This window comes from Miscanthus floridulus, chromosome 8, assembly GCF_019320115.1.
Source record: "Miscanthus floridulus cultivar M001 chromosome 8, ASM1932011v1, whole genome shotgun sequence".
Taxonomy (NCBI): Eukaryota; Viridiplantae; Streptophyta; class Magnoliopsida; order Poales; family Poaceae; genus Miscanthus; species Miscanthus floridulus.
The window spans coordinates 123,721,515-123,748,769 of record NC_089587.1 but is presented as its reverse complement, the minus strand read 5'-3'; the positions used below and the strand labels follow the sequence as shown (position 1 = coordinate 123,748,769).

At 44.0% G+C, this 27,255-nt stretch overlaps 1 protein-coding gene across 1 annotated transcript; it reads right to left on the bottom strand.

Annotated features, from left to right (window-relative positions):
- Positions 1-16,456: 16,456 nt before the first annotated feature.
- Positions 16,457-17,538, bottom strand: LOC136469851 (uncharacterized). The gene is made up of 3 exons (XM_066467887.1): positions 17,522-17,538; positions 17,305-17,440; positions 16,457-17,224 (listed from the first exon to the last, which is right to left on the bottom strand). The coding sequence occupies exons 1-3, from the start codon at positions 17,536-17,538 to the stop codon at positions 16,457-16,459; spliced, it is 921 nt and encodes a 306-aa protein (XP_066323984.1).
- Between the last annotated feature and the right edge of the window lie 9,717 nt (positions 17,539-27,255).

Genomic DNA, 27,255 nt, shown 5'->3' with positions numbered 1-27,255 from the left:
AAGCAGCTCCAGCGTCGGCCGTTCCCTCTCGATCGACCACGTGAATCTTCTACCAACAAGGTTATGTTCCTCAAGGTGCACTCGGTTAAGGAACGATTGGAAGCGTCTCATGCAGCACCGATCAAGGCGGTCGTTGTTCTTGTCATGCGCTCTGTAGATCGTGTTGAAGTCATCGCAAAGAAACCAAGGCCCCGGGCAAGCATATCTGAACCTCAGCACTTCCTCCAGGAACTCAACCTTCTCGTGGTCAAGCTGCGGGCCATACACGACGGTGATCCACCACGGATTGTGCAACGGGCCTTTCTCAGCGATCTTGGCCGATAGAGTGAAGCGCCCCTTGGTAACGTCGCTCACTGTCCATAGTTCTCTATCCCAACCCAAGAGGATACCCCTAGACACATTCAACGCAGGGAGGTAATCGTAATCAAAAGCTTGTCCTAGGATTTCAATGGTTAAGGAGTTACACAGTACGGAGAGTTTGGTCTCCTGAATACTGAAAGGTCCTTGTGTGGTTTTGGTAATTGAGTGACAAACCTAGGTGGACTAATTGTGTTTATGTGAGATACACAGGTGATTAGTCCACAAGTACATGTGTGTGAGCAACATATGTCGTGAAGGTGAAAATGGTTTGGAGATGTTGCAAAGCTCACACATGTGATGATGAAGGAGCTTATTGCACATGAGACATGACATTGAGTCATGTGATCAAGGTGGAGAAGATCAAGACAAGACTTGGCTTGATGGACCGGTTGCAAGCATGAAGGGCAAGTCAAAGGCTTTGGAGCGATGGACCGCGTGGCGGTGAAGCTTGAGCAAGACTTGGCGCCGATGGATGAAGGCAATGGTGAAAAGCAAGTGAAGTCAAGATCAATGAACCAATATGATCACGTGATGATATGAAGTGGATCATATCATTGTTGATCATGTTGGTGCATGTGTTGCATCGACATTGGAGGAGATGGAATGGAATGCGCAAGGCAAAGGTATAACCTAGGGCATTACATTTCACCGGTCATAGGTGTGTAGAGAAGTTTATGACCGGGTTTAGGATAGATGGCCGTACTATCAAGAGGGGCAAACTTGCTTGCATATCAGTCATCTAGAGCCACTCAAGTGATCTAACTTTGCACCATCGCTAGGATTGAGTGGCTAATCCTTTGGAAAATGATTGTGAAAATGCTAACACACATACACATGGTGGTGTACACTTGGTGGTGCTGGCACATTTACAAAGGAGATGAAGTTGGAGTTGATGTGGATCAACTCGGCGATAAAACGGAGGCGAGAAGGGTTAGAACTCCACCGGCGGAGTGTCCGCCCATAGAGTGCGGACAGTCCGACGGTGCCACCGGCACCCTATACAGAAAAGACAGGGTCTCACAGAGTGGACCGGAAGCTAGTCACGTCATGACCAGACGATGGGGTCCTGCGTCCGGTCAGTGGCGGCAGAGAGCGTGCAGGCATCGGTCTTTGACCGGATGCTGGCGCAGGAAGTGACCGGACGCTGGCAGGGTGCGTCCGGTCAGGCTGACATACAGTGATGTAGGTGACACAGAAAAGTTAGAGAAGGACCGAACGCTGACGCTGCATCCGATCGTGACTGACCGGACGCCTCCGGTCGCGACTGGTACCTTACTGGAAATGACCGGACGCTGGGGTTGCTGTGTCCAGTCAGTTTGAGCAGCTGCGTCCGGTCATCACTTGACCGTTGAGATCAAGTGACTAAGGTTGAATGGAGGCGACACGTGGTGAGCATCCGTTGACCGGACGCTGAGGTCTTGCGTCCGGTCGATACGACCGTAGTGTCCGGTCGTCCCAAATTTTGCCCAGTGAAGGGGTAACGGCTAGTTTAGCCCGTGGGGCTATAAATAGAAGGTGGCCTCGGCCATGGCTGGTGCTGAGCACCTCGGGGGACTTTGTGTCCATGCTTGTGAGTGCTTGGGAGCTCTCCATCTCACATATACTTGATAGTGATCATTCGATTGTGTGAGAGAGTGATTCTAGTGCGATTGCATCGTGAGGTTGCATTGAGTGGTACTAGGTGATCGAGTTGCAAGTCGGTGGTGCTTGTTACTCTTGGAGGCTGCCACCTCCTAGATGGCTTGGTGGTGGTCTCCGTCGAAGCCCGCAAGAAGCTTGTGCGTTGCTCTGGAGAAGAGCTTTGTGAGGGGCATTGTGCTCGCCCTACGGGAGCCGCGAAGAGCAACTCTAGTTGAGCGTGTCATTGAGACACCCTCACTTTTGGGATAGGTTCTTACGGTGCCCAACAAGTGGGCTTGGCGGGTGATGCCAATTAGCCGCCGAACCACCAAGTGAGCGGTCGACACAACGGGACTAGCGTGTTGGCAAACACGTGAACCTCAGGAGAAAAATCACCGTGTCAACCTTGTTCTTCCTGTTGGTTTGCATCCTCGTTACACAAGCTTGTAATTACTTTTGCATACATTGTGCTTGTGTAGTTGCTCTTGTAATTAGTTAGCTTGTGTAGCTTACTAGTTACCTTCTTGCTTGTGTAACATTGAAGTAGCTCCCTTGCGTGGCTATTTTGGTTTGTGTGACCTTGTTAGTCACATTGCTTAGTTTGTGTAGCTAAGTAATTGCGCTCTCTAATTTGGCATTGGTAGCCTTGTTATTGAGCATTGTTAGTGAGCATTAGGTGGCTTTGTGCTTTTGCTTACTAGCATGTGTAGGAGCTCCCTTGTTGCTTAAAGTACTAGTGGCATTGGTTTATGTGACCTTGCTTCTAGAATTGGTTAGGTGAGCTCTAGCTAGCTCGGCATCTTTGTTGCTTAATTAGTATCTTTGGAAGGTGCTAGAGAACATAAATAGAGGGGTGTAGTCTTGGCTAGACCGATAGTTTTAATTCTGCACTTGTTTCGGTTAGCCGACGCAATTAATTTTAGAAAGGACTATTCACCCCCCCTCTAGTCCGCCATCTCGACCTTACAAGTGGTATCAGAGCTAGGTCTCTCATTTGTGGTCTTCACCGACCCGAGAGGATGACGAACTTTAGGCTAGAAGTTATTTGTGACTCACACATTTTTTATGGCTTGATGGAGATGGTGGTGACTTGATGGCGACGAAGAAGAAAACAAAAGGGGTAGAAAGGCAAGGCATCCAATGCAAATTCAAGATGCTAAGATAATGAGCAAGAATGAAGATGTGAAGAAGGTGTATGCTCACATCAAGTGCTTTAAGTGTGGAAATATGGGACACTTTGCCTCTAAGTGTCCTACCAAGCTTGAGAAGAAGGCTCAAGCAATCCATGAGAGGCAAGGCAATGAGAAGCACCACATGAGCAAGGAAGAGAAGGCTCAATCAAAGAGAAAGTGCTACTCATGCCGGAAAAGGGAACACATGTCACATTCATGTCCCCTAGGTAATATTTCTAAGCCTATTTCAATTGTTGATAATAATATGCTTAGAAAGGATGGCAATGGTACCTCATTGGTTGCAATTGCAAAACATCCTGCTACTCATACTAGGGCTTTGCCTAAGTATGTTACTCCTAACTTGAGAGGACCCAAACTTGTTTGGGTACCATCAAAAAGTGGATGATTGTTTGTAGGTACCATTGGCATGGGAGACTTGATTCAATTGATTTCATATTGATCATCTTATGTTGAGTTAAGATATGCAGCCTAGTGAACATCCAAACCCAATGCCAAGTGAAAATTGAGTGAAGTCCAAGTGCTATCAACATACAAGTGTCATATTCTAGTTGTGGTGATTTATTGGATTATTTGATGGCTTGCAAATAATTGAGTTGAAGCTTGCTAGTTAGATGATCATGAGCTAACCAAGGTATATCTCTTGTTGATTATTTCATTTGGGTGCATATGAGTTGATTAAATTGGATAAATATGCAAATGTTGCTTGCTATGAGATGTTTGAATGGATAAATTGATTAGTAGTCAAGTTTGGATTGATTTGTGTTGGATAAGTTCATAAGATGACATTTAGTAAGTGGATTGAATGGATTTATGTCTTGTGAAAGTATTCAAATAAGTTGGTTTCAAGTTTGATTTGATGAAGTATAGCTCAAGTGATTGAAATCTGTCTTATATTGCAAAATCTGAGCTAGCTATGATCTTAGTCATGTTTGAGTGATCAAAACTTATTGGATTAGCATGAAAATAGGTGTACATGCTCTAGACTTATGGTATGAGATGCTGTAGAAATTTCATGAAAATTGGATAAGAAATGCTTTGGTTTTGGAGTGGATCTTGTCAGCTATAGTGTAGCAGTTTTTAGCATGTAGCAGTGGTGGAAGAATTGAAATATGGTTGCAATTTAGAAGTCAAATGAAGCTCAAATTTTTACAGCTGCTAGATAACTTAGTAATGCACACCTCCACCAAATTTTGTGGTATTTAGATTTGTACTTTGGGAAATATGCTTATTTCTTTGAAGGGTACAGAATATGCTAGAAAAGTGACAAATGTTGGATTGATCTAGAGTCACTTTGATTGAAAGGTCCTTAAGTTGGAAACATGTTTACAAGTGGTTGAGGTACCTAAGTTTGGTTTTAAGATGATCTACAAGCATGACAAGCAAAGAGTACAAGGACATTTGATTGTGGAGTGTATTTTGCACAGTTTTGGTACTCAAGATGAAGATCAAGATCAAACTCAAGTTGAAGATGAAGTTTAAGTTCTAGGTATGATTGGAGATCATTTAGTAGAAAGAAAAGGACTTAAAGAAGGAATCAAGGTTACTCATCAAGTTAAGTTCATCACTTGGATCAATCAATCAAGTTATTTTAAGTGAGTATCAAGAATGGTTCTTGGAGAGAGGTCACTTCTCCCTATTGTAGGGGCTTGCCGCCCATGAGTAGGTAAACCAAGTGTGGTACTTGGAAGGCTAACATTGAAGTGGTGATCCGAGAAATATTGAGATGCTTAGTTGAAGCAATCAAAAGGGTTGACCAAGAAAAGCAAGCAACACCCAAAAGAGAGCTAATCATAATATTTCAAGTGGTATTCTCATGTTGATGCTCTCATGCAAGCATTGATCAAAAGATAAAGCAAGCCAACCACAACAAGAAGTGCACTTGATCATAAGTGGTGTTCATTTCATATGGGTAAAGAATGGAATTTAAAATGGTATCTATTGGTTCTCACCAAGCTTATAATTGGACGTCACATTTCTATTGGAGTAATGAATTAGAATCTATATGACTATCCTCTACTCCAACATGGTAAAGGTATCATTGTAATGTGCATGATCATTTCATCCCTTACTAGTATGCGGTAAGTGTATATAGTACATACTTCATAGGATCATGCATAACAAATGAAATGTTTACATTCATAGCCTACCACTATTGCTTGAATGATTAATTGATCTAGTGGTTAGTATATGAATTTGTTCATGAGCTAAGTAAACCCAAGTACTTGATTTAATTTGGATTGCCAACAAGTGACAAGTACAACATTAGCAAGATAATCCTTGCAAGAGGTGTGAAGAAGCTTGTCATTGGTTCAAACCGGATTTGGAAGCTTAAGCAAATCAATTTTGTTCAAGTCAACCATAGAAGCTCATGATAGTGATAAGAGTACAAGCACAAGACAACAATGCAAATGGATATCTAGTTTGTTTGTTACAAGTGGTATCTAGACTCAAGTATTTCATCAAGAATCTACACGTGATGTCTGGATCAACTCATAAGTGATATCCTATAAGTGGCACTCATGAAGATAGCAAATGTTCAAAAAATGGTTTTTATTGATAAATCCAACAAGTGGTTCCATACTAGAAGATTCTTTCAAGTGGTATCACATCTACACATGATATCAATCATGCAAGACAATGGTTCCACAAGTGATCCTCAACTTTAAGTGATCATCAAATAAAGAATGCATCCCTCACCTACAAGAGCTCAAGTGTATCAAATGGATGACCCATGCTATCACATAGGGGGAGGTGTCCCACAAATTGATATCAAGATCAAAGATCCTATGTGTGGTATCTCTAGAAGCCCTACACAAGATACAAGTGGTACAAGTTACAAGTGGTATCTACAAGTAGTGTCATTCCAACAATCAAGTGATGTCCATAAAAAATGTAAGATTCAAGCCTCAACCATCTACCCCAAATGCATACCTTTGCATCAATGAGAAGCACACCTTTTATGGAAATTGATGACAAAGGGGGAGAGATTATACAAAGATATGAAAGCTTTGGGAGAAATTGAAACAAAGAAGTAGAGGTTGGATATGGACATGGACAAAGAGGGAGCAACATTGAAGAAAAGAGATGGATCAAAATTCTTGGACAAGAGAGCACACAAGTAGGGGGAGCAAGCTCATGAACTTTGATTGATTGCATTTGATATGTGCATATTCATGTGCTTGCTTACATTGCATAAGTTTTTAAATTCAATATGCATTCTTGTGTGGTGTATGCTAGTTGTAGAATTTGTTTGATGAAATGAAAAATAGCATGCATAGGATGATAGCTAGACACTTGGTATGTTCTTCAAGTAATGCTAGTACCTTGCTTTTAATGTTGATCTCATGAGGTATCTAGTGATTTTATTTCCAAGTGATATCTAGCTAACCATGGTGCTAAGGATGAACTTAAAGGTGCAACTCCGATTAGTATCACGCTTCAAAGGTTTACTTTATACACCTTAGCATCATTTAGTAGTAATTAGTCTCCCACAATTTCAATCTATGCATATGTGCGAGCTTCAAAACAAACACTCTAGCACATATGTAGGGGGAGCTAATACTACCCTTTCGGGTTTATGGTACTTGTCCAAAATCATTTACACACGGTAAAATTGCTTGGGCAAGCAACATGAATCCAAAAGAGCTTAATTTCCATATCTTTGTAGAGTTGTCATCAATTACCAAAAAGGGGGAGATTGAAAGGTCCTTGTGTGGTTTTAGTAATTGAGTGACAACCCTAGGTGGACTAATTGTGTATATGTGAGATACACAGGTGATTAGTCCACAAGTACATGTGTGTGGGCAACATATGCTGTGAAGGTGAAAATGGTTTGGAGATGTTGCAAAGCTTACACATGTGATGATGAAGGAGCTTATTGCACATGAGACATGATATTGAGTCATGTGATCAAGGTGGAGAAGATCAAGACAAGACTTGGCTTGATGGACCGGGTGCAAGCATGAAGGGCAAGTCGGAGGCTTTGGAGCGATGGACCGCGTGGCGGTGAAGCTTGAGCAAGACTTAACGCCGATGGACGAAGGCAATGGTGAAAAGCAAGTGAAGTCAAGATCGATGAACCAATATGATCACGTGATGATATGAAGTGGATCATATCATTGTTGATCATGTTGGTGCATGTGTTGCATCGACATTGGAGGAGATGGAATGGAATGCGCAAGGCAAAGGTATAACCTAGGGCATTTCATTTCACCGGTCATAGGTGTGTAGAGAAGTTTATGACCGGGTTTAGGATATATGGCCGTACTATCAAGAGGGGCAAACTTGCTTGCATATCGGTCATCTAGAGCCACTTGAGTGATCTAACTTTGCATCATCGCTAGGATTGAGTGGCGTGGCAAGTTGAGTGGCTAATCCTTTGGAAAATGATTGTGAAAATGCTAACACACATACACATGGTGGTGTACACATGGTGGTGCTGGCACATTTACAGAGGAGATGAAGTTGGAGTTGATGTGGATTAACTCGGCGATGAAACGGAGGCGAGAAGGGTTAGAAACTCCACCGGCGGAGTGTCCGCCCATAGAGTGCGGATAGTTCGACGGTGCCACCGGCACCTTATACAGAAAAGGCAGGGTCTCACAGAGTGGACTAGACGCTGGTCACATCGTGATCAGACGATGGGGCCCTACGTCCGGTCAGTGGCGACAGAGAGCGTGTAGGGGTCGGTCTTTGACCGGATGCTGGCGCAGGAAGTGACCGAACGCTGGCGGGGTGCATCCGGTTAGGCAGATGTACGGTGACGTAGGCAACATAGAAAAGTTGGAGAAGGACCGGACGCTGATGCTGCGTCCGATCGTGACTTTCCGGATGCGTCCGGTCGCGACTGGTACCTTACTGGAAACGACCGGACGCTGGGGTTGCTGCATCCGATCAGTTTGAGCAGCTGCGTTCGGTCATCACTTGACCATTGAGATCAAGTGACTGAGGTTGAATGGAGGTGACACATGGCGAGCATCCGTTGATTGGACGTTGAGGTCCTACGTCCGGTCGATACGACCAGAGCGTCCGATCGTCCTGAGTTTTGCCCAGTGAAGGGGTAACGACTAGTTTAGCCTGTGTGGCTATAAATAGAAGGTGGCATCGGCAATGGCTGGTGCTGAGCACCTCAGGGGACTTTGTGTCCATGCTTGTGAGTGCTTGGGAGCCCTCCATCTCACATATACTTGATAGTGATCATTCGATTGTGTGAGAGAGTGATTCTAGTGCGATTGCGTCGTGAGGTTGCATTGAGTGGTACTAGGTGATCGAGTTGCAAGCCGGTGGTGCTTGTTACTCTTGGAGGTTGCCACCTCCTAGACGGCTTGGTGGTGGTCTCCATCGAAGCTGGCAAGAAGCTTGTGTGGTGCTCCAGAGAAGAGCTTTGTGAGGGGCATTGTGCTCGCCCTGCGGGAGCCGTGAAGAGCAACTCTAGTTGAGCGTGTCATTGAGCTACCCTCACTTTTGGGGTAGGTTCTTGCGGTGCCCGACGTGCGGGCTTGGCGGGTGATGTCAATTAGCCGTCGAACCACCAAGTGAGCGGTCGACACAGTGGGGACTAGCGTGTTGGCAAACACGTGAACCTCGGGAGAAAAATCACCGTGTCAACCTTGTTCTTCCCGTTGGTTTGCATCCTCGTTACATAAGCTTGTAATTACTTTTGCATACATTGTGCTTGTGTAGTTGCTCTTGTAATTAGTTAGCTTGTGTAGCTTACTAGTTACCTTCTTGCTTGTGTAGCATCGAAGTAGCTCCCTTGCGTGGCCATTTTAGTTTGTGTGACCTTGTTAGTCACATTGCTTAGTTTATATAGCTAAGTAATTGCGCTCTCTAATTTGGCATTGGTTGCATTGTTATTGAGCATTGTTATTGAGCATTAGGTGGCTTTGTGCTTTTGCTTACTAGCATGTGTAGGAGCTCCCTTGTTGCTTAAAGTACTAGTGGCATAGGTTTGTGTGACCTTGCTTTAGAATTGATTAGGTGAGCACTAGCTAGCCCAGCATCTTTGTTGCTTAATTAGTATCTTTGGAAGGTGCTAGAGAACATAAATAGAGGGGTGTAGTCTTGGCTAGACCGATAGTTTTAATTCCGCACTTGTTTCGGTTAGTCAACGCAATTAATTTTAGAAAGGACTATTTACCCCCCCCTCTAGTCCGCCATCTCTACCTTACAAGTGGTATCAGAGCTAGGTCTCTCATTTGTGGTCTTCACCGACCTGAGAGGATGACGAACTTTGGGCTAGAAGTTATTTGTGACTCACATTTTTGATGGCACACACTATGCACGGTGGAAACGTCATATGCTTGATCATTTCTGTGAATTAGGTCCCAAGGCATGGTGGATCATTGTTGTTGGTTTTTCTCATGATGCTTTGGATAAGGACAACCTAACTCAAGCGCAAGAGGATTGCTTACAACTTGATCATCGTGCTCTTTATTATCTAATGTGTGCTTTACATGATGATGTTTTTAGACGTGTGTGGGACTTGGAAAGTGCTCATGATATGTGGATGGCACTCCAAGCCTTCTATGGTGACTCCTCCACAAGTGATGATGGGAAATTCAAGAAGGAGGATGATCACAAGGTGGAGGCACATGAGTGTGTTGAGCATAACCACAATTTAGTGATTGTGGAAGATTGCTCCACCTCATGGTCAAGTGATGATGATGATGATCGATCCACTACAAGTTCACTTGACAAGGTTGATGATGATGCCACAAGTGTTGCACGTAAAGATTCTACCTCAAGCACACTTGGTGGTGATCTTAACGATGTTGGTTCATGCTCAAGCCATGATGATGATGCTACTACAAGCTCTCCAACTACACCACATTGTTTCATGTCACAAGGTGACACCAAGGTATCAAATGCTAATATGGTTGATCATGTTGATTCATATGATGAGCATGTGAGTAGACTTGCTAGCATGACCATGTCTTTAGAAAATGAGAAAGCTAAAACAATGAAATTGGAAAATGAAAAATCACATCTAAAGAACTCTTGTGAAGAACATAAGAAATTACTTGATGCTTTTAAATCTTCGCATGATGAGCTAAAATTGAATCGTGAGACACTACTTGCATCTCATGATGAATTATTAGAACAACATGCTTCTCTCATTAAAGTGTTTACAAAGAAACTTAAAAATAATGAGAGCTCATCACGTGGATCAAATGATAAATTGCAAAATATTGCTAACCCTTGTGATGTAGGCAAGAAGCATGTATCCACCTCTTGTGATGATTTATTAGAAATGCCATGTTCTTCACAAATAGATGTCTGTTCTACTTCTATGTCGTGTGAGACTAACCTTTTGAAGGAGAACAATGAGCTAAAAAATGAAGTGAAGAATTTAAGCAACAAGTTAGAGAGGTGCTACAACTCAAAAGTCACCTTTGAGCACATGTTGAAGACTCAAAGAAACTATGGTGACAAGTGTGGCCTTGGCTTCAAGAAGAAGATGAGAAAGGGCGAAATAAAGAGAGAAAGAAAGATGAAGAAGATACAACAAAGAAAGCTCTCTCATACCATGTGCTACCGGTGTCATGAAGCAGGACACCATGCAAATTGTTGCCCTAACATTGAGAAGCTCAAGAAGATAAAAGAAGAAGAGAGGCTCAATCATGTGAAGTGCTTCAAGGGCCGTACTTGGGGTCACCTTACCTCAATGTGCCCAACCAAGCAATTGGTGAAGCAACAAGTGAAGCCTCAACCAAAGCCACAAGTTGAGTAAGAGAAGACACCCCAAGAGCAAGTCAAGATCTATCATGAAGATGGTGGTGACTTGATGGCGACGAAGAAGAAAACAAAAGGGGTAGAAAGGCAAGGCATCCAATGCAAATTCAAGATGCTAAGATAATGAGCAAGAATGAAGATGTGAAGAAGGTGTATGCTCACATCAAGTGCTTCAAGTGTGGAAATATGGGACACTTTGCCTCTAAGTGTCCTACCAAGCTTGAGAAGAAGGCTCAAGCAATCCATGAGAGGCAAGGCAATGAGAAGCACCACATGAGCAAGGAAGAGAAGGCTCAATCAAAGAGAAAGTGCTACTCATGCCGGGAAAGGGAACACATGTCACATTCATGTCCCCTAGGTAATATTTCTAAGCCTATTTCAATTGTTGATAATAATATGCTTAGAAAGGATGGCAATGGTACCTCATTGGTTGCAATTGCAAAACATCCTGCTACTCATACTAGGGCTTTGCCTAAGTATGTTACTCCTAACTTGAGAGGACCCAAACTTGTTTGGGTACCATCAAAAAGTGGATGATTGTTTGTAGGTACCATTGGCATGGGAGACTTGATTCAATTGATTTCATATTGATCATCTTATGTTGAGTTAAGATATGCAGCCTAGTGAACATCCAAACCCAATGCCAAGTGAAAATTGAGTGAAGTCCAAGTGCTATCAACATACAAGTGTCATATTCTAGTTGTGGTGATTTATTGGATTATTTGATGGCTTGCAAATAATTGAGTTGAAGCTTGCTAGTTAGATGATCATGAGCTAACCAAGGTATATCTCTTGTTGATTATTTCATTTGGGTGCATATGAGTTGATTAAATTGGATAAATATGCAAATGTTGCTTGCTATGAGATGTTTGAATGGATAAATTGATTAGTAGTCAAGTTTGGATTGATTTGTGTTGGATAAGTTCATAAGATGACATTTAGTAAGTGGATTGAATGGATTTATGTCTTGTGAAAGTATTCAAATAAGTTGGTTTCAAGTTTGATTTGATGAAGTATAGCTCAAGTGATTGAAATCTGTCTTATATTGCAAAATCTGAGCTAGCTATGATCTTAGTCATGTTTGAGTGATCAAAACTTATTGGATTAGCATGAAAATAGGTGTACATGCTCTAGACTTATGGTATGAGATGCTGTAGAAATTTCATGAAAATTGGATAAGAAATGCTTTGGTTTTGGAGTGGATCTTGTTAGCTATAGTGTAGCAGTTTTTAGCATGTAGCAGTGGTGGAAGAATTGAAATATGGTTGCAATTTAGAAGTCAAATGAAGCTCAAATTTTTACAGCTGCTAGATAACTTAGTAATGCACACCTCCACCAAATTTTGTGGTATTTAGATTTGTACTTTGGGAAATATGCTTATTTCTTTGAAGGGTACTGAATATGCTAGAAAAGTGACAAATGTTGGATTGATCTAGAGTCACTTTGATTGAAAGGTCCTCAAGTTGGAAATATGTTTACAAGTGGTTGAGGTACCTAAGTTTGGTTTTAAGATGATCTACAAGCATGACAAGCAAAGAGTACAAGGACATTTGATTGTGGAGTGTATTTTGCACAGTTTTGGTACTCAAGATGAAGATCAAGATCAAACTTAAGTGGAAGATGAAGTTTAAGTTCTAGGTATGATTGAAGATCATTTAGTAGAAAGAAAAGGACTTAAAGAAGGAATCAAGGTTACTCATCAAGTTAAGTCCATCACTTGGATCAATCAATCAAGTTATTTTAAGTGAGTATCAAGAATGGTTCTTGGAGAGAGGTCACTTCTTCCTATTGTAGGGGCTTGCCGCCTATGAGTTGGTAAACCAAGTGTGGTACTTGGAAGGCTAACATTGAAGTGGTGATCCGAGAAATATTGAGATGCTTAGTTGAAGCAATCAAAAGGGTTGACCAAGAAAAGCAAGCAACACCCAAAAGAGAGCTAATCATAATATTTCAAGTGGTATTCTCATGTTGATGCTCTCATGCAAGCATTGATCAAAAGATAAAGCAAGCCAACCACAACAAGAAGTGCACTTGATCATAAGTGGTGTTCATTTCATATGGGTGAAGAATGGAATTTAAAATGGTATCTATTGGTCCTCACCAAGCTTATAATTAGACGTCACATTGCTATTGGAGAATCTATATGACTATCCTCTACTCCAACATGGTAAAGGTATCATTGTAATGTGCATGCTCATTTCATCCCTTACTAGTATGCGGTAAGTGTATATAGTACATACTTCATAGGATCATGCATAACAAATGAAATGTTTACATTCATAGCCTACCACTATTGCTTGAATGATTAATTGATCTAGTAGTTAGTATATGAATTTGTTCATGAGCTAAGTAAACCCAAGTACTTGATTTAATTTGGATTGCCAACAAGTGACAAATACAACATTGGCAAGATAATCCTTGCAAGAGGTGTGAAGAAGCTTGTCATTGGTTCAAACCGGATTTGGAAGCTTAAGCAAATCAATTTTGTTCAAGTCAACCATAGAAGCTCATGATAGTGATAAGAGTACAAGCACAAGACAACAATGCAAATGGATATCTAGTTTGTTTGTTACAAGTGGTATCTAGACTCAAGTATTTCATCAAGAATCTACAAGTGATGTCTAGATCAACTCCTTCCATGTAGCTGCCATCCATGTCCTCTTCGTCCTCTCCATCCATGTCCTCACCATCCAAGTCCTCACCAACATGGGATGAACTAGTGGCAGCTGCAAAATGATAATACCTTATAAATATCAATTGGATTTTAGGACTGATAAACATTAATTAATTGTCTTATACATGATTTCCTTTTACACCAACACCATACATGAAGCATATATAAGTGAATAGTGGTCCTGATAAGAAATAAAATGAATTGGCATTCCATGAAATTCTGGAGCTGAAAGAATTATTTAGACATGCACAAGATTTCAAAGTCTATTTCATCATCTACTAGCTATGTCAAACCTTCATATTCCCGTGGGATTAAATTACAAATTCCTTACTGGAGGTGGCAAGTTTCAGTACAGCTAGAAGTACAGCTTACCATGAGGTTAAAACTAAGATGGAAAGTTGGAAACTACAGTAGCCATCAATATGAGGCCACTCCCTCACTGCTGCACTGCGTGTTGTCATTCTGACATCAAAACATATCAGTTGTCTACTTAAAATGGTTTAGACCAGCTGGTTTTTTTGTCATAATTAATACCAATTTCATAGGTACAAGTATCAAGTTAATGCACTTACATTTGCTTGTAGAGCTGCAAGGCGCCTTTTATGATTTTCTGGAACCTCCTGATCCAATTTGCGATAAAGATCCTACATCCAAACAAGTATAGTAGTTCAAAAATAAACTACTAGGAGTGTGCTTTCTTTAATCAATAAATAGACACACGAATTCACATCCATACTAGTATTAGGTCATTATTAAGTTCCCCCATCTGGTTAAGGCACTCATGTAAACACCTATTTGCATGACGTAAATTCCGATTATCTTTGGCCGTGCGTCGATAAGATGCTACATTTGAAGATGCAGGATTTTTTTCTTGACAACAGCCCGCACATCAGCCAATTTGACAGCACCATTTGCAATGGCTACACGACCATGGCGCAAGGCACCAGATAGATCATACAGAATTTGTCCATCCAACTCATGTTGCTCCAGCCCTTCTGGATGAGCAGCCTAGGACTTTGCTGTATACTCATCCTAGAAAGGAAAAGACATTATCAGTCATGTTTAGGACTAGTTGGCAAGCTGCTACAAACTGAAGATGCTAGACACAACTATTTAGTCTAAAATTAAGCCATTTATTCAACATACCCAAATTCTATTTTAAGATGAGCACTCTAATGATGGCTGCATTTTCTACTAGATAGACCACTCTAATGTCTATAACCAAACAAGATTGAACATGAAGCATTATGTCAGAACCTACAAGCAGCAGCTTGTTAGATACATACCACAATCTTTTGTGCTTTGCGGCTGCTGATTGCACCAGGTCTACCAATGTCATCCACATTTTTCATGCCACACTTCATCACCTTGAAAGTGTTCATATTAGTTGCACTCCCAGGGCCAAATTTCTCACCCTGCAATAAGGAATAAGTATGCATACCATTCTCAAGAGAGTTCTGTATGTAATTTATATAAAGAGAAGAAGTGTGCCAACCAAAAGTTGTCTTGTCCCCCAAATGGTCTAGATCCACCATGATTTTGAGCAATATCATCAGAAGATAACCGAGATTCCTGCCCCCTCTTTCGTTTTGTGAGGAACTCTTCTGAGCACCAATAATGACAAAGAGAAGGTCATGCAGTACGCTTGCACCACTTCACTCTGCCATTCAGGTATTGTTCATATGTAAGCTCTATCGGTCGTGCCAACTTGTCATCTAGGTTCTGCTTCAGTACGTCCTTGTAGTACACCTTGACAGCATCCACATGAGCTTGGTACAAAATGTCCTTGACCTTTTTCCTAACATAATTTTCCAAAACACGGTCTGCTTCTTGCTGATCCTCCCTTTTGACTTGAAACAAACGCTACATGCAAAAGTGAAGAAAGTCATTTCATCATGCAAGGAATGACCACAAATAATTACACATATAGTAACCATAGTAGTATGGTACAGGTGTGTCAACTTATACAAAATTCATCTTACTTACCCAAAATTCAGAAAATACACGATCTCCAGCAGTCTGTCCCGTTCTATCCTTTGGTGTTAGGAAATAATCAGCCCACTCCAGTGCTGGGCGGGTGTTAAGAACTACACCATTTTGATCCTTGTCATCTACCAGGCCTAGGTATTCTCTCTTAATAATAACCCCAACTTGAGTAGAGTACTTATAACCACAATAACCAACATAAGTAAATTGCCTTTTCACCGGTACAAGATGAAAGACATGTAAACAATGGTTAGTAAAAGGGTTGAAAAGTTGGGAGACAAAATGTAGAGATGATTGTGTACTCACGTATCACCAAGTGGTTCAAGGGCAACCTTGCGATCACACACCGGCATTTTTAACTTTGTTAGACACCCCTGCTTTCTCCCCTTTGCTTAGCTGACTGTATAGAATGGATAGGTTCAGTAGCATTAAGGCTTTGGGAAGGAGGATCAGACCTTGATCTTTGAGAGGCACCATCACTTGAGTTTGAAACACGAGAAGCACTCCCTTTTGCACGACTGTTACGGCTGTGACGAATGCTACTCACCATCTGCAATGGAAAATTATAAGTGAGATTTACCATGCAGATTTAAAATACAAATATAACATTCTGTACAACATAATTTTCACAAGTTTGGAGCCATGACTTGAATCTAGCGAAGTACACAGTACATAGGCAATAACATGGATTATTTCTAAGAAATCATCATAGTGGTAATTAATCTACACTGGTGGCAATCACACGATTTGAATGTAGCGAAGTACACAGTACATAGGCAATACCATATACATTAATAAAGGTTCAATACAGTAGATCCTAGGCATGGAGAACACAAAGTTCACAAAATAGAGAGTACAATACACAAAATACTATAGTAAACATTGAAATTCAATCGTAAGCTTCATCTGAATCTTCATTCTCTTCATCTGTAGACTCTATCTCTTCATCTATAGCTTCATGTTCTTCCTCAATCTCAGCTAGATTTTTCTCTAGTTCTTCCAAGTCTTTAGGATCAGTAATCTCATCTGAGACCAATGATGTTATAGAGTCCAATGCAGCTCCCAAGTCAATAACGAAGGTGCCATCTAATCCGTCCTCTTGGAAGAATTCAACATCCTGAGTTGGCCCTTCACAAAGACTAGAATCAACATTGCTATTAATTGGAGGTATGTGTCCATGTGGAGCAACTTTATACACTACTGACCAATCCATGAGATCTTCTCTATTTTTACATGGATAAGGTAGATAGTAAACTTGACTAACTTGAGCAGCCATGACAAATGGGTCAAAATTTGATAATCTTGATGTGTGCTTAATCTCTACCAAACCCAAGTTCTCAGTGCGCCGTAGTCCATTGGGTGTTGGATCAAACCAACGGCAATAAAATAAAACCAACTCAAATGGCATGCTCCCTTCCCAAACAATTTTAATGATGTCTTCTATGACACCATAATAATCAAGAACATTGCCACTTTCATCATAAGAAGACACACAAACACCAGTATTGCAAGTGGTTAGTCCAGATCTTCCCTTCTCATACTGCTCAGAACGAAATCTATAACCGTTGACATCATAACAACCATAACAATGAACTCGAGTACAGAAACCATATGACATTTGACACAAAGCTTTGTGAACAATAGATGATTGCATGCACTGCAAATTGTAGTTTATATGTTAGCGGTGTCTGCTATGAAACTAACACAAATGCAATCTCATATGCATAGGGACATTACTTGGTCCTTGAACCATTCAAAAAAATATGGCCCTTGTTTTATGGAATGGCCATAATTCCAGCCATTTAGTCTCAATTCACGTTTCTGCGGTTCAGTTGGAACAACACGGCTCTTCCACTGCTCCTTGTCAAATTTTCTACATTAATAGAATTACTATTATGCACACATATCATAACTTAATTGAAATAAATGAGTGATTGTGATTTGAAGTATGTACTCAAAGAAATCATCCATCTCAGGTATGTTAGTTAGTATGTACAGAAAGGCAACCTTGTACTCTTCTCTAGAGAGCTCACGGGTACCTCTTGGGCTGATGCATCTACCCGAGTATTGGAAAATTTCGAGGTCACATACGCTTTCAAACGTAGAGGCATCATCATCATATCAGGGCATCTTGTTTTTAGTAGACCGAGCGCTTGCTCTAAAATACAAGGACACAAAATTTGTAGCCTCTTCAACTAGAGAAGCCTCAACAATGCAACCCTCAACACGTGCCTTATTTCTTACTTTCTTCTTAAGTTTTTTGATAAACCTACACATTGATACGAAGATATCATGGACAAAATTCTAAATAAAATTTTATGTCACAGAACTGATTCTGAGATTTACCTCTCATACGGGTACATCCAACGGGCTTGGACAGGCCCTCCTAATCGTGCCTCATAATGTAAATGTATGATTAAGTGTTGCATAGGGTTGAAAAAACCAGGAGGAAATATCTTCTCCAATTTGCACAGCAACACAGGAACATTCTCTTCTAGAGAACGAACAATGTCTTTACTAAGCTCTTTAGCACACAACTGTCTATAGAAAAAGCTAAGCTCAGCCAAACAATGCCATACAACCTCTAAAAGAAATCCCCGGAATGCAACTGGGAGAAGGCGCTCAACAAAGATGTGGAAGTCATGACTTTTGAGGCCTAAAATCCTTTTTTGCACCAGGTTAACACCACGCCTGATGTTGGCTGCATATGCATCAGGAAATTTTAGATCTTGGAACCACTGAAGAATGGTTATCTTGTCATCTTTGTTAATGCAGAATGGAGCCCTTGGCATTTTCCACTTCCCCTTGTTATTTCTCACTAAATTCAGCGAAGGCCGGACACATATATCAGCTTGATCTAGTCTAGCTTTCACATTATCTTTGGTCTTCTCAACTATGTCAAAGCAAGTGTTCCAAATAGTTTCACCAACATTTTGCTCATTATGCATTAAGTCAATGTTGTGTGGGAGCTTTAACTTAGAAAAGTATGGAAGTTGCCTAAAGCAGCTCACAAAAGTCCAATTGTGTAGTTTTCCATAGTTTGGTGTATCATCTACAAACTTCTGTAGATGGTCTTCCACTTCCTGCCCTGTTAAGCGCCTAGGTTGTTCCTCAAGCACTATTGTGTTCCTACGAAATGCATTAGCTTGCATTCTAAATGGATGATCTATAGGAAGGAAGGGCCTATGACAATCAAACCAACAAGCCTTACGTCCATGACGGAGTTGAAATCCTTGGCAACCATATCCACATGGACATGCTAATTTGCCATTGGTGCTCCATCCAGCAAAGTCTCCATAAGCACAAAAATCATGCACTGACCAAAGGTAACTTGCCCTCATTGTAAAGCTGTGCTTGAGTGAAGCATCCTTTGTTTGGACCCCCACCCATAGTTTTTTTAGTTCATCGACCAAGGGCTGCATTAGAATATTCAATTTCCTTCTAGGATGCTCATGGTCAGGGACTACAAGGGCAAGAAAAATATACTCTGGTCTTAGGAGTATGCCTGGGGGCAGATTTAGTGGAGCAATGAACACCGGCCAACATGAGTATGCAGCAGCATTCAATCTGAATGGTGTGAAGCCATCAGTGCAAACAGCAAGTCGCACATTTCTAGGCTCCCTTCCAAAATCTGGAAAGTCCACATCAAATTGCTGCCATGCTTCTCCATCACAAGGGTAGACTATTTTACCAGACGTGGAGCGATTGTGCGATCGCATTAGCTTGGTTGTTTCTTCATGTGCATAATGCCTTTGTAGTCTATCCGTTATTGGAAGATAACGCAAAACTTTGTGTGCAACTTTGTTCCGGCCTTCTTCATATCGATTAGCATTACAGAAGTCACATTTATCTTTGTTCTTGTTATCTCCATAGAAAAGCATGCAATTGTTATAGCACACATCAATTTTAACATATGGCATACCTAGGCCATCTAGCATTTTTTCGACTCATAGAAGTTCTTTGGCAACTTAGAGTCTGGAGGCAGGAGTTCATGGATTATTTCTAAGAAATCATCATAGTGGTCAATTGACATATTGTACATTGACTTCACAGCAAGCAAGCGAGCTACAGCAGAAAGTGACGAGTGGGTAGTTTTATCATGCACCAATTCATCAGCATTAGCAACCATTCTATAAAAGGCTTGGGTAGAGGATGTTGGCGTATCATCTATAGCTGGTGGATGTCCACCAACCAGATCAAATAGCATATCATCCATACGGTCAACTTCATTGAACCCTCCTCAGTACCTACAGTGCTATATTCATCATGACTAAGAAGACTCTCATCATGTGGATGTGGTTGAAAATGATACCATCAAGTGTCCTTGTGCCATGTGCATCACAACATAGCAGAGCACATTCATAAACACAACAAAAAGTAACACTAATGAACAGCCTATACAATATAAAGGCAATACTGATGAACAGCTTATCATGTTATTGATAAAAAAAATAAAGTAACACTTATCTTAATCAAGACAATAGTGAAGCACCAATTCTAATAACAGCTATTTAGCTGTATGTCAAATTAGTAGTGCATTTGTTAGATGCCTTCAATTTGCCGCTCAACATACATCCACATAAAACCAGCCCAATGTATGAATGAATCAAACTACAAACCCCCTAATCTACCAATGAAACAAGCCCCGAGATGGCACCACTGCTCTCTCTGCCCTTCCAGAACCATTGCTATCCCTTTCCTCCAAGAACCACTAAGTTACTCCCTGCATTAATCATGTGTGTTGTGAATGAAACCAAAAAAATAGATCTACTAGCTATAGATCTAGCAAATGCCTTCACAGCTTGGATTGAGGTTGTCTCAACTGTGAATCTCGTCCTCCCTAGCAAGATGGATCTTCAGGGGAGAGGGAGGGGTCAGGCTCGACGAAGGAGACACCGGACATCGGCTGGTTATTGATTTTTCTGTGAGTAGTTTTACGTCCGTCAAAAAAATCATCATGACTAACATGGCTCTCGCCATGCTCTGTCCAGATTTCATAGCCTTCTTTAAAACCATATTTACACAAATGGAGCTCAATAGTATGCCTTTTATGCTTAAAATAGTTTCGACACATGGCACAAGGACACTTAGTGGTCTCATTTTCAACCACACCTAATAAAGAGAATGCATGATCCAGGAATTCAGTAGTTTGTTCAGTCCATTCACTAGATGGAGCTTTCCCACGCTGCCAACCACTATACATCCATGTGCGTAGCATTTCAATTATCTCTGTGTTTTTAAATATGAAAGTGTTAATTACTAATTCATACCATGCATGTTGTCTATGTCACATTGTTTCAAAAAAAAGCTTGCATTGTACAACTTCAAAGAGATCCTATCATTCTCGAACATAAGACATTTGCCTAGCAAAGTTAACAAATCTGAACCGATACAACCACATAACAGCAAAGCAAAACAGAATGGCAAACATAACATGACAACCATTCATCTCTATTAGCTGGAGAGCAGATTACTAAATAGAGCAAAAAGAAATAGTTGTACCTTGAAGCAAAAGGACAACTGAAGATGATTGTGGGTGCTTCTATTGCTGCTATAGGCTGTAGAAACAGTGAAAGAAACATCGCTTATCAATAAAATTAGCAATAGCAATTATGAAAGGAACATCAGTAAATTTAAGTCTACAAGTGAACCTCAATGGTGCTTCTCAATTTCTGATGTGTGGCGTAGCAAAATATGGCTGAAGGTAATAGATCTCTCCAATCAAACCAGCGGCAGAGCAGATTCTTGCGGAAGGTGACGGATCCAGTGACAGAAGATGCTACCTACGATGACCACCGCACAATCCATCACATTCCACATAAAAAAGGGAAAGGGTTCAGGGAAGGGCTCACGCCATGCAATTACTTATAGATTCACATGACATTAGACGGAAGAAAGACTGCGGGATGTTGCGACCGGTGCAGTGGGTCCAAGGCAAACCTTAGATGCGCCTGTACGGAGGCTTGGATCAGGCAAGCGATGACGTCGATGTGGGCGTCGGCGTGGTGGCTACTCGCTGCGAGGAGGTGGGCGGCTGGCTCGGGGCGGACAGGCGTCGATCTAGGCAGAGCTGAGGTGGACGGACGGCTGGCTGCGGATGGATGGCCAGCTGAGGATGGGACACCGGCGGCCGGTGGTGGAAGGGCCACCAGCCCGCCAGGCGAACGGGCCGCTGCCTCCTGGCTAGAGGCGGGAGGACCACCGGCCGATCTAGGAGAGTGGAGGCGGGTGGGCCACTAGCTGGGGCGGGTGGAGAGGTGGACGCTGCGATGGCCGGGAGCTGGGCAGCTGGAGAGGCAGAGGTGACGATGGCCAGGAGCTAGCCGGGTGGAGAGGCGGAGGCGCGACAGAACGGGAGCTGGGTGGCGGGTGGAGATGCGGATGCAACTGGAGGCTGAGGGCGCTGGGGGATGGATAAGGTCTGACATTTTTTTCATTCTTTGCCTTTTGGATCCATAGAGTCCACAGGCGCAAAGCCGGGCCGGCGAAAGCGCGAAGAAGCCCACGAAGCAAAAACATAGAAGGGAAAATGGGCGCGTTTTTTATCCCAAATTACCCTGTGTACATATGTCAGAGAAATTACGTAACTCACAGGGAATTGTAGGTAATTATCCTATGAGCTAATTTCCCTATGCGTATCACTTAAACCGACAGGGTTATATGTATTACCCTGTGAGTTTGGAGAACCAACAGGGTAAATTATATTTTTACTGTGAGTTTTTGTGCAACCGACAGAAAATATATACGGCACACAAGAAAAATCTAGTTTCCAGTAGTGCGTGAGGAAGAACGGCGACGCTCCCTCCAGCGGCGGCACGTGCAGTACCCACTCAAGGTCCTCCCTACGACTGAACCGAATGATGAAGTCCTTCGGTGCATGCCGCAGTACCGACATATCTGCATCGTCAATTAGGAAACGACGACGGATGTGTTCCCGTACCATCGCCGGCGTAACCGGCGGTCTGGTGCCACCATTCATGGCAACCAATGCTAGAGACAAAGCATCCTCAGCAGCCTGGATCTCTGCCGAGTGGGGGACGACGACGAGCTCGACGACGGGGCGCTCGACCACCACCGGGCGGCGATGGCGCCTGAGTTGAAGACGCGGTCACGCAGACTGCCCACCGCTCGCCCGCGCGGTTGCCGTCGGCCCCGCCAGCACAGGCGGATCTACGGTGGGCGGCTCCCCCGCGTCATGGTTGGCGGTGGCCGAAAACCCCCCGGAGCCGCCAGTGACCTCAGCACCAGAAGCCGGCTGATTAGCCGCCTCCGGGCTGGGCGGAGCACAGCAGCGTGGAACGGACGGGGACCGACCGGTCGACGCGGAACGAGCAGAAACCATATCATCACGGGCCGGCTGCCATTGCGCCAGAGAAGGCCGACGGCGAGGCGCACCGCGCCGACCACCAGCAACAGCAGGCGAGCGTCCCCTCTTAGAGCCGGCAACGGTTGGGGGCATTAGGGCAGAAGCGCGCACGATGCCCCTCATGGCGACAGCTGCGGCAACGCGATGGAAACTTGCAGTCCGCCTCGACATGGTCATCGCCGAGGCAGTTGAAGCAGAGGCCAATGAGGTCCTCCGGCACTGGCCTTGCCACCCTGCGCGGGGACCAGTGGCGCCAGCGGTGACGACTGTTGAGCTCGCGGAAGTCCTCGGCGTGAGAGGCTTCAGGATCTAGACCGCAACAAGCATTTGTCTAGTCCGAAGCCATGCTACAAGTATGAGAGAATTCCTTATTTGACACCAGACAAATGACCCGTTCCTTTCTTGGCCCTCAAAAAATTTTTGTTCCCTATTTGACACCGAGTTCAACTTTCATTCCTTAAATGACACTCCGTTGCCTTTTTCTATCCGGTCACTGTTAACTGCGCTGTGAAAAGACGATTTTGCCCTTGTGGGCCCCACCACCCTTCTCCCTCCTCTCCTCCTCCAGGCCACCGCGTCCTCCCCTAGCCCGCGGCCACCGCCTCCGCGTACGCGTGGCCACGCCGCCTGAGGAGAAGGCCGCCGTGTACGCGCTCAACCACGACGCGAGCCCCTCGGCGCGCCTCGCCGCCAACCAGTGGCTCCTCGCGTTGGAACGGTCTCCGCAGGTGTGGGCGGTCGCTACCTCCCTCCTGGCCGCCCCAAACCCGCCCCCGCCCGCCGACCTCCTCTTCTTCGCCGCGCAGATGCTCCGCCGGAAGATCCAGTCCCCCAGCCCCGCGCTCCCCGGGCTCGGCCTGGCGCCGTAGCTCCTCGACGTGCTGCTCCTGGCCGCGCGGCGGTTCTGCGCCGCCCCGGCCCCACGCCAGCTGCTCACACAGATCTGCCTGGCGCTCGCCGCGCTCACGCTCCGCGCCGAGGGCGGCGTCGACGGCCTCTTCGCACGGATGCTGCACCTGCCACCCCCGCCATGCTGGAGCTTCTCACCGTGCTCCCTGAGGAGGTTGCGCAGGACCAGGGCGGCGACACGGGGGTCGACGCCGCCGCGCGGTGCCGGTTCACGCGCGAGCTGCTCGCGCATGCGTCCGCCGTGCTCGAGTTCCTCCACGGGCAATCCGAGAAGGCACCCACTGGTGACGACGGGGTTCCCCTCCGCGGGTGGGCGCCGCAGGGAGGTGGCCGCGCGTACGCGGAGGCGGTGGCCACAGGCTGGGGGAGGACGCGGTGGCCTGGAGGAGGAGAGGAGGGAGAAGGGTGGTGGGGCCCACAGGGGCAAAATCGTCTTTTCACAGCGCAGTTAACGGTGACCGGATGGAAAAAGCAACGGAGTGTCATTTAAGGAATGAAAGTTGAATTCAGTGTCAAACAGGGAACGAAAATTTTTTGAGGGCCAAGAAAGGAACGTGTTATTTCTTTGGTGTCAAATAAAAAATTCTCTCAAAGAAGGAACATGACAGGTGTGAACAAGCGGACACCCCGCTCGATGCAGATTCATTAGTGTTCCGCACCCAGATGCAGTCAGACAGGCCTTTTGCGCGCGCCACCCTCCCAGCGCCGCCAGACTGCCCTCTCTTGGGGCTTGCCCACACCGGCCTCGCTCGCACAGTGGTGGGGCAGGGCTCGCGCCGCCCTAGGAGAGGAAGACCCATGTTGGGCTACCGTGGAGGACTGGAGGGTCAGTGAGTGCTCCTCAATTTGAAACCGGAACGAATGCAATCTGAACCTGGGAGCTAGTGACTGGGAGAAGGCAGGCCAACTCCCAGGCGAGGACCACGCATCCCGGCTGTAGTGCTACTCGATGACACATGGCTACGCTCCTCTCTAACCCCTCCCGATGACGGCAACCCTAGCAACAACGCTCTTGATGGCTCCCGGGCGATGGTGTCCCCACACCGCTCTTCTAGCTACCACATGTCCACATCCTGGCACTATCGTTCATCTGCCGTGTCTTGGCGCTAGCGCTCCACGCTGAGCTCACTTCCTCCGAGGGCGGAGGGGCACAACGTGTAGGGTAGGAGGATGGATGGCACTGCTCAATGGATTCCCGGAGCAAGCGCACAGACCTCCAGCTCCACCCACCTGCCGTCACGGGTGATATACAGATTTTCATCCCCGTTGTTTGTTCTACCGGTGTTCGTACTGTATTAAAACATTTTACTTTTGAGTGCCAGCATCATCAGTTATAGTAATTGTCATTAGTCAAACTTTTATAAGTTCAACTAAATTTATAGAAAAGAATACTTGCTGTATTAATTTGGTGTTATAGATGTTAACATTATTTCGTAGAAGGTCACATTTACAAAAAGAAAAGAAAAGAAAAGTTTGACGACAACTCTAGCGATGGATTTATTTGAGAATGGACGACGTAATATCAAGCATAAACAGCTCACCCCATCATTTGTGTAAAAATTATAAGTCATTATGGCTTTATAAAAGTTTGACGACAACTCTAGAGATGGATTTATTTTACAAACTACAAGTCATTATGGCTTTGTAAGACATAATTTTTGTTACAGATATATATTATTTTTAGATACATATATAGTTAAATGGCAAAATGACTTACAGTTTAAAATGGAGTAAGTGGATAACTATGGTTAGTATATGAATTATCAGTTTTCAACTGAAACTCGGTTGTGCATCCACCATGATGGACCTATTTTTTAGAATTCCAATCTAAATGATTCGAGCACGTACCCACATTTGAGTATCTGACACATATGATGGAGCAGAAGACGGCACAGATGTAGGATTATTAGAGACATGTCTATCCTCCATGCGTCTAGTATAGTTTGTTTAGAGACACATAGGAACCATACCCGTCTCTGACGAATGAGTATCAAAAGACTTGTCTATTCTGTAACCATCTTTGAAGCCGGTCTTTGCTAGGTAACACATCAGAGACGGGTACATTCTAGAGACACGTGAAATTTACTCTAGGTTTCTCTTTTATTAGTGACATGTGAAGTTTTTTCAGGTTTCTTATTGCTGATCATGTTAGGGACACGTTGTTTCACACCTCGTCACTGACGTACATCATTATATCACATTAAGTTAATATGAGCCATCGCGTGCTATTGACTAGCTACCAAGTGGTAGCTGTCGAGGTGGATCGATCACCTAACAGTCCAACGGCACCGCGTACCTTGCTGAGTTGGCCGTCATCAACTTTGCTGCCATGTCCAACGTAATGCTCTCTCAATCGTATCTTCGCCTGGTCATACTGTGTGCAATGTGCTCTGCCCCTCGCATATGTCACACAAGCAAATCCAGGGCGCGAAGCTAAGTTCACGTACCGGGGTCAGCCGACACCGACGATTTGACGATTTTGTCGTGACCCAGCGATTTTGGGCCACGTTGGACCCCGGCAAAAATTACGTGCGACCCCGGCAGCTCAGCACTCCATCGTGGCATCACCTCAGAATAAGCCCAGTAGCACACCCAATGGCCCAGCCCCCGCTCTCCTTTCATGGAACGTCTCAATGTGATGATTACGTGAATGGTGCTAGCAGATATACTACAGCCTAACCCAAGTCACCGTTTCATCTTATGATCTTCATTGTTTTCACATCGCAATCCGTAAGTCCTCCCTGACATTGCCGACGCCAGCGGCTGCTCCTTCATATTCATTCCCGACCACATGTTTCAAAGACGCAAATCTCAGCGACGACTTGCCGGTGGCTGCGATAGGCTCTCCCTGCATTTGAGTTAGGCCTTGCTTGTGCAGTCTTTGAGGCTGCTGGCCGTTGCTCCTTTGAGAAATGTGTCACATTGAAATTATATTGATCAATTATGACCGATGAATTGTTGCTTACCATCGTTCTTATTAGACAATTTTGATTCAAAAGATTATTTTTTGGCACGCAAATTCTGCCCAAAAAAACTGTCAGGCTACCTATCATTGAGTTAATCACTTCGTCTTATATCCAATAATCTAGTATGCTTCAGCTCGCAGACCATGGAGAAGCGAGGAGAGCACTAGCCGCATCAGGAGCTCAAACCATGCAAACGCAAAGGTTGAACCCAGATGTCCCAAATCTGATTCAGTCAATGTACACATTCAAACAAATTATATGAAATAGGCATGAATGCAAGAGAGTAAGAGAACCTTCCATCAAACTAAGGGGGCGTTTGGTTGGCGACCAAAGGATGCCGTGCTGCGCCACACCCGCAGTTGTGGCATGTGTTTGCTTCGCTGCCCCAGTTGTGGCATGCCGCAGACTCGCCATGGTCGTCTAGTTCATTTTAGATGCCAAATCGTG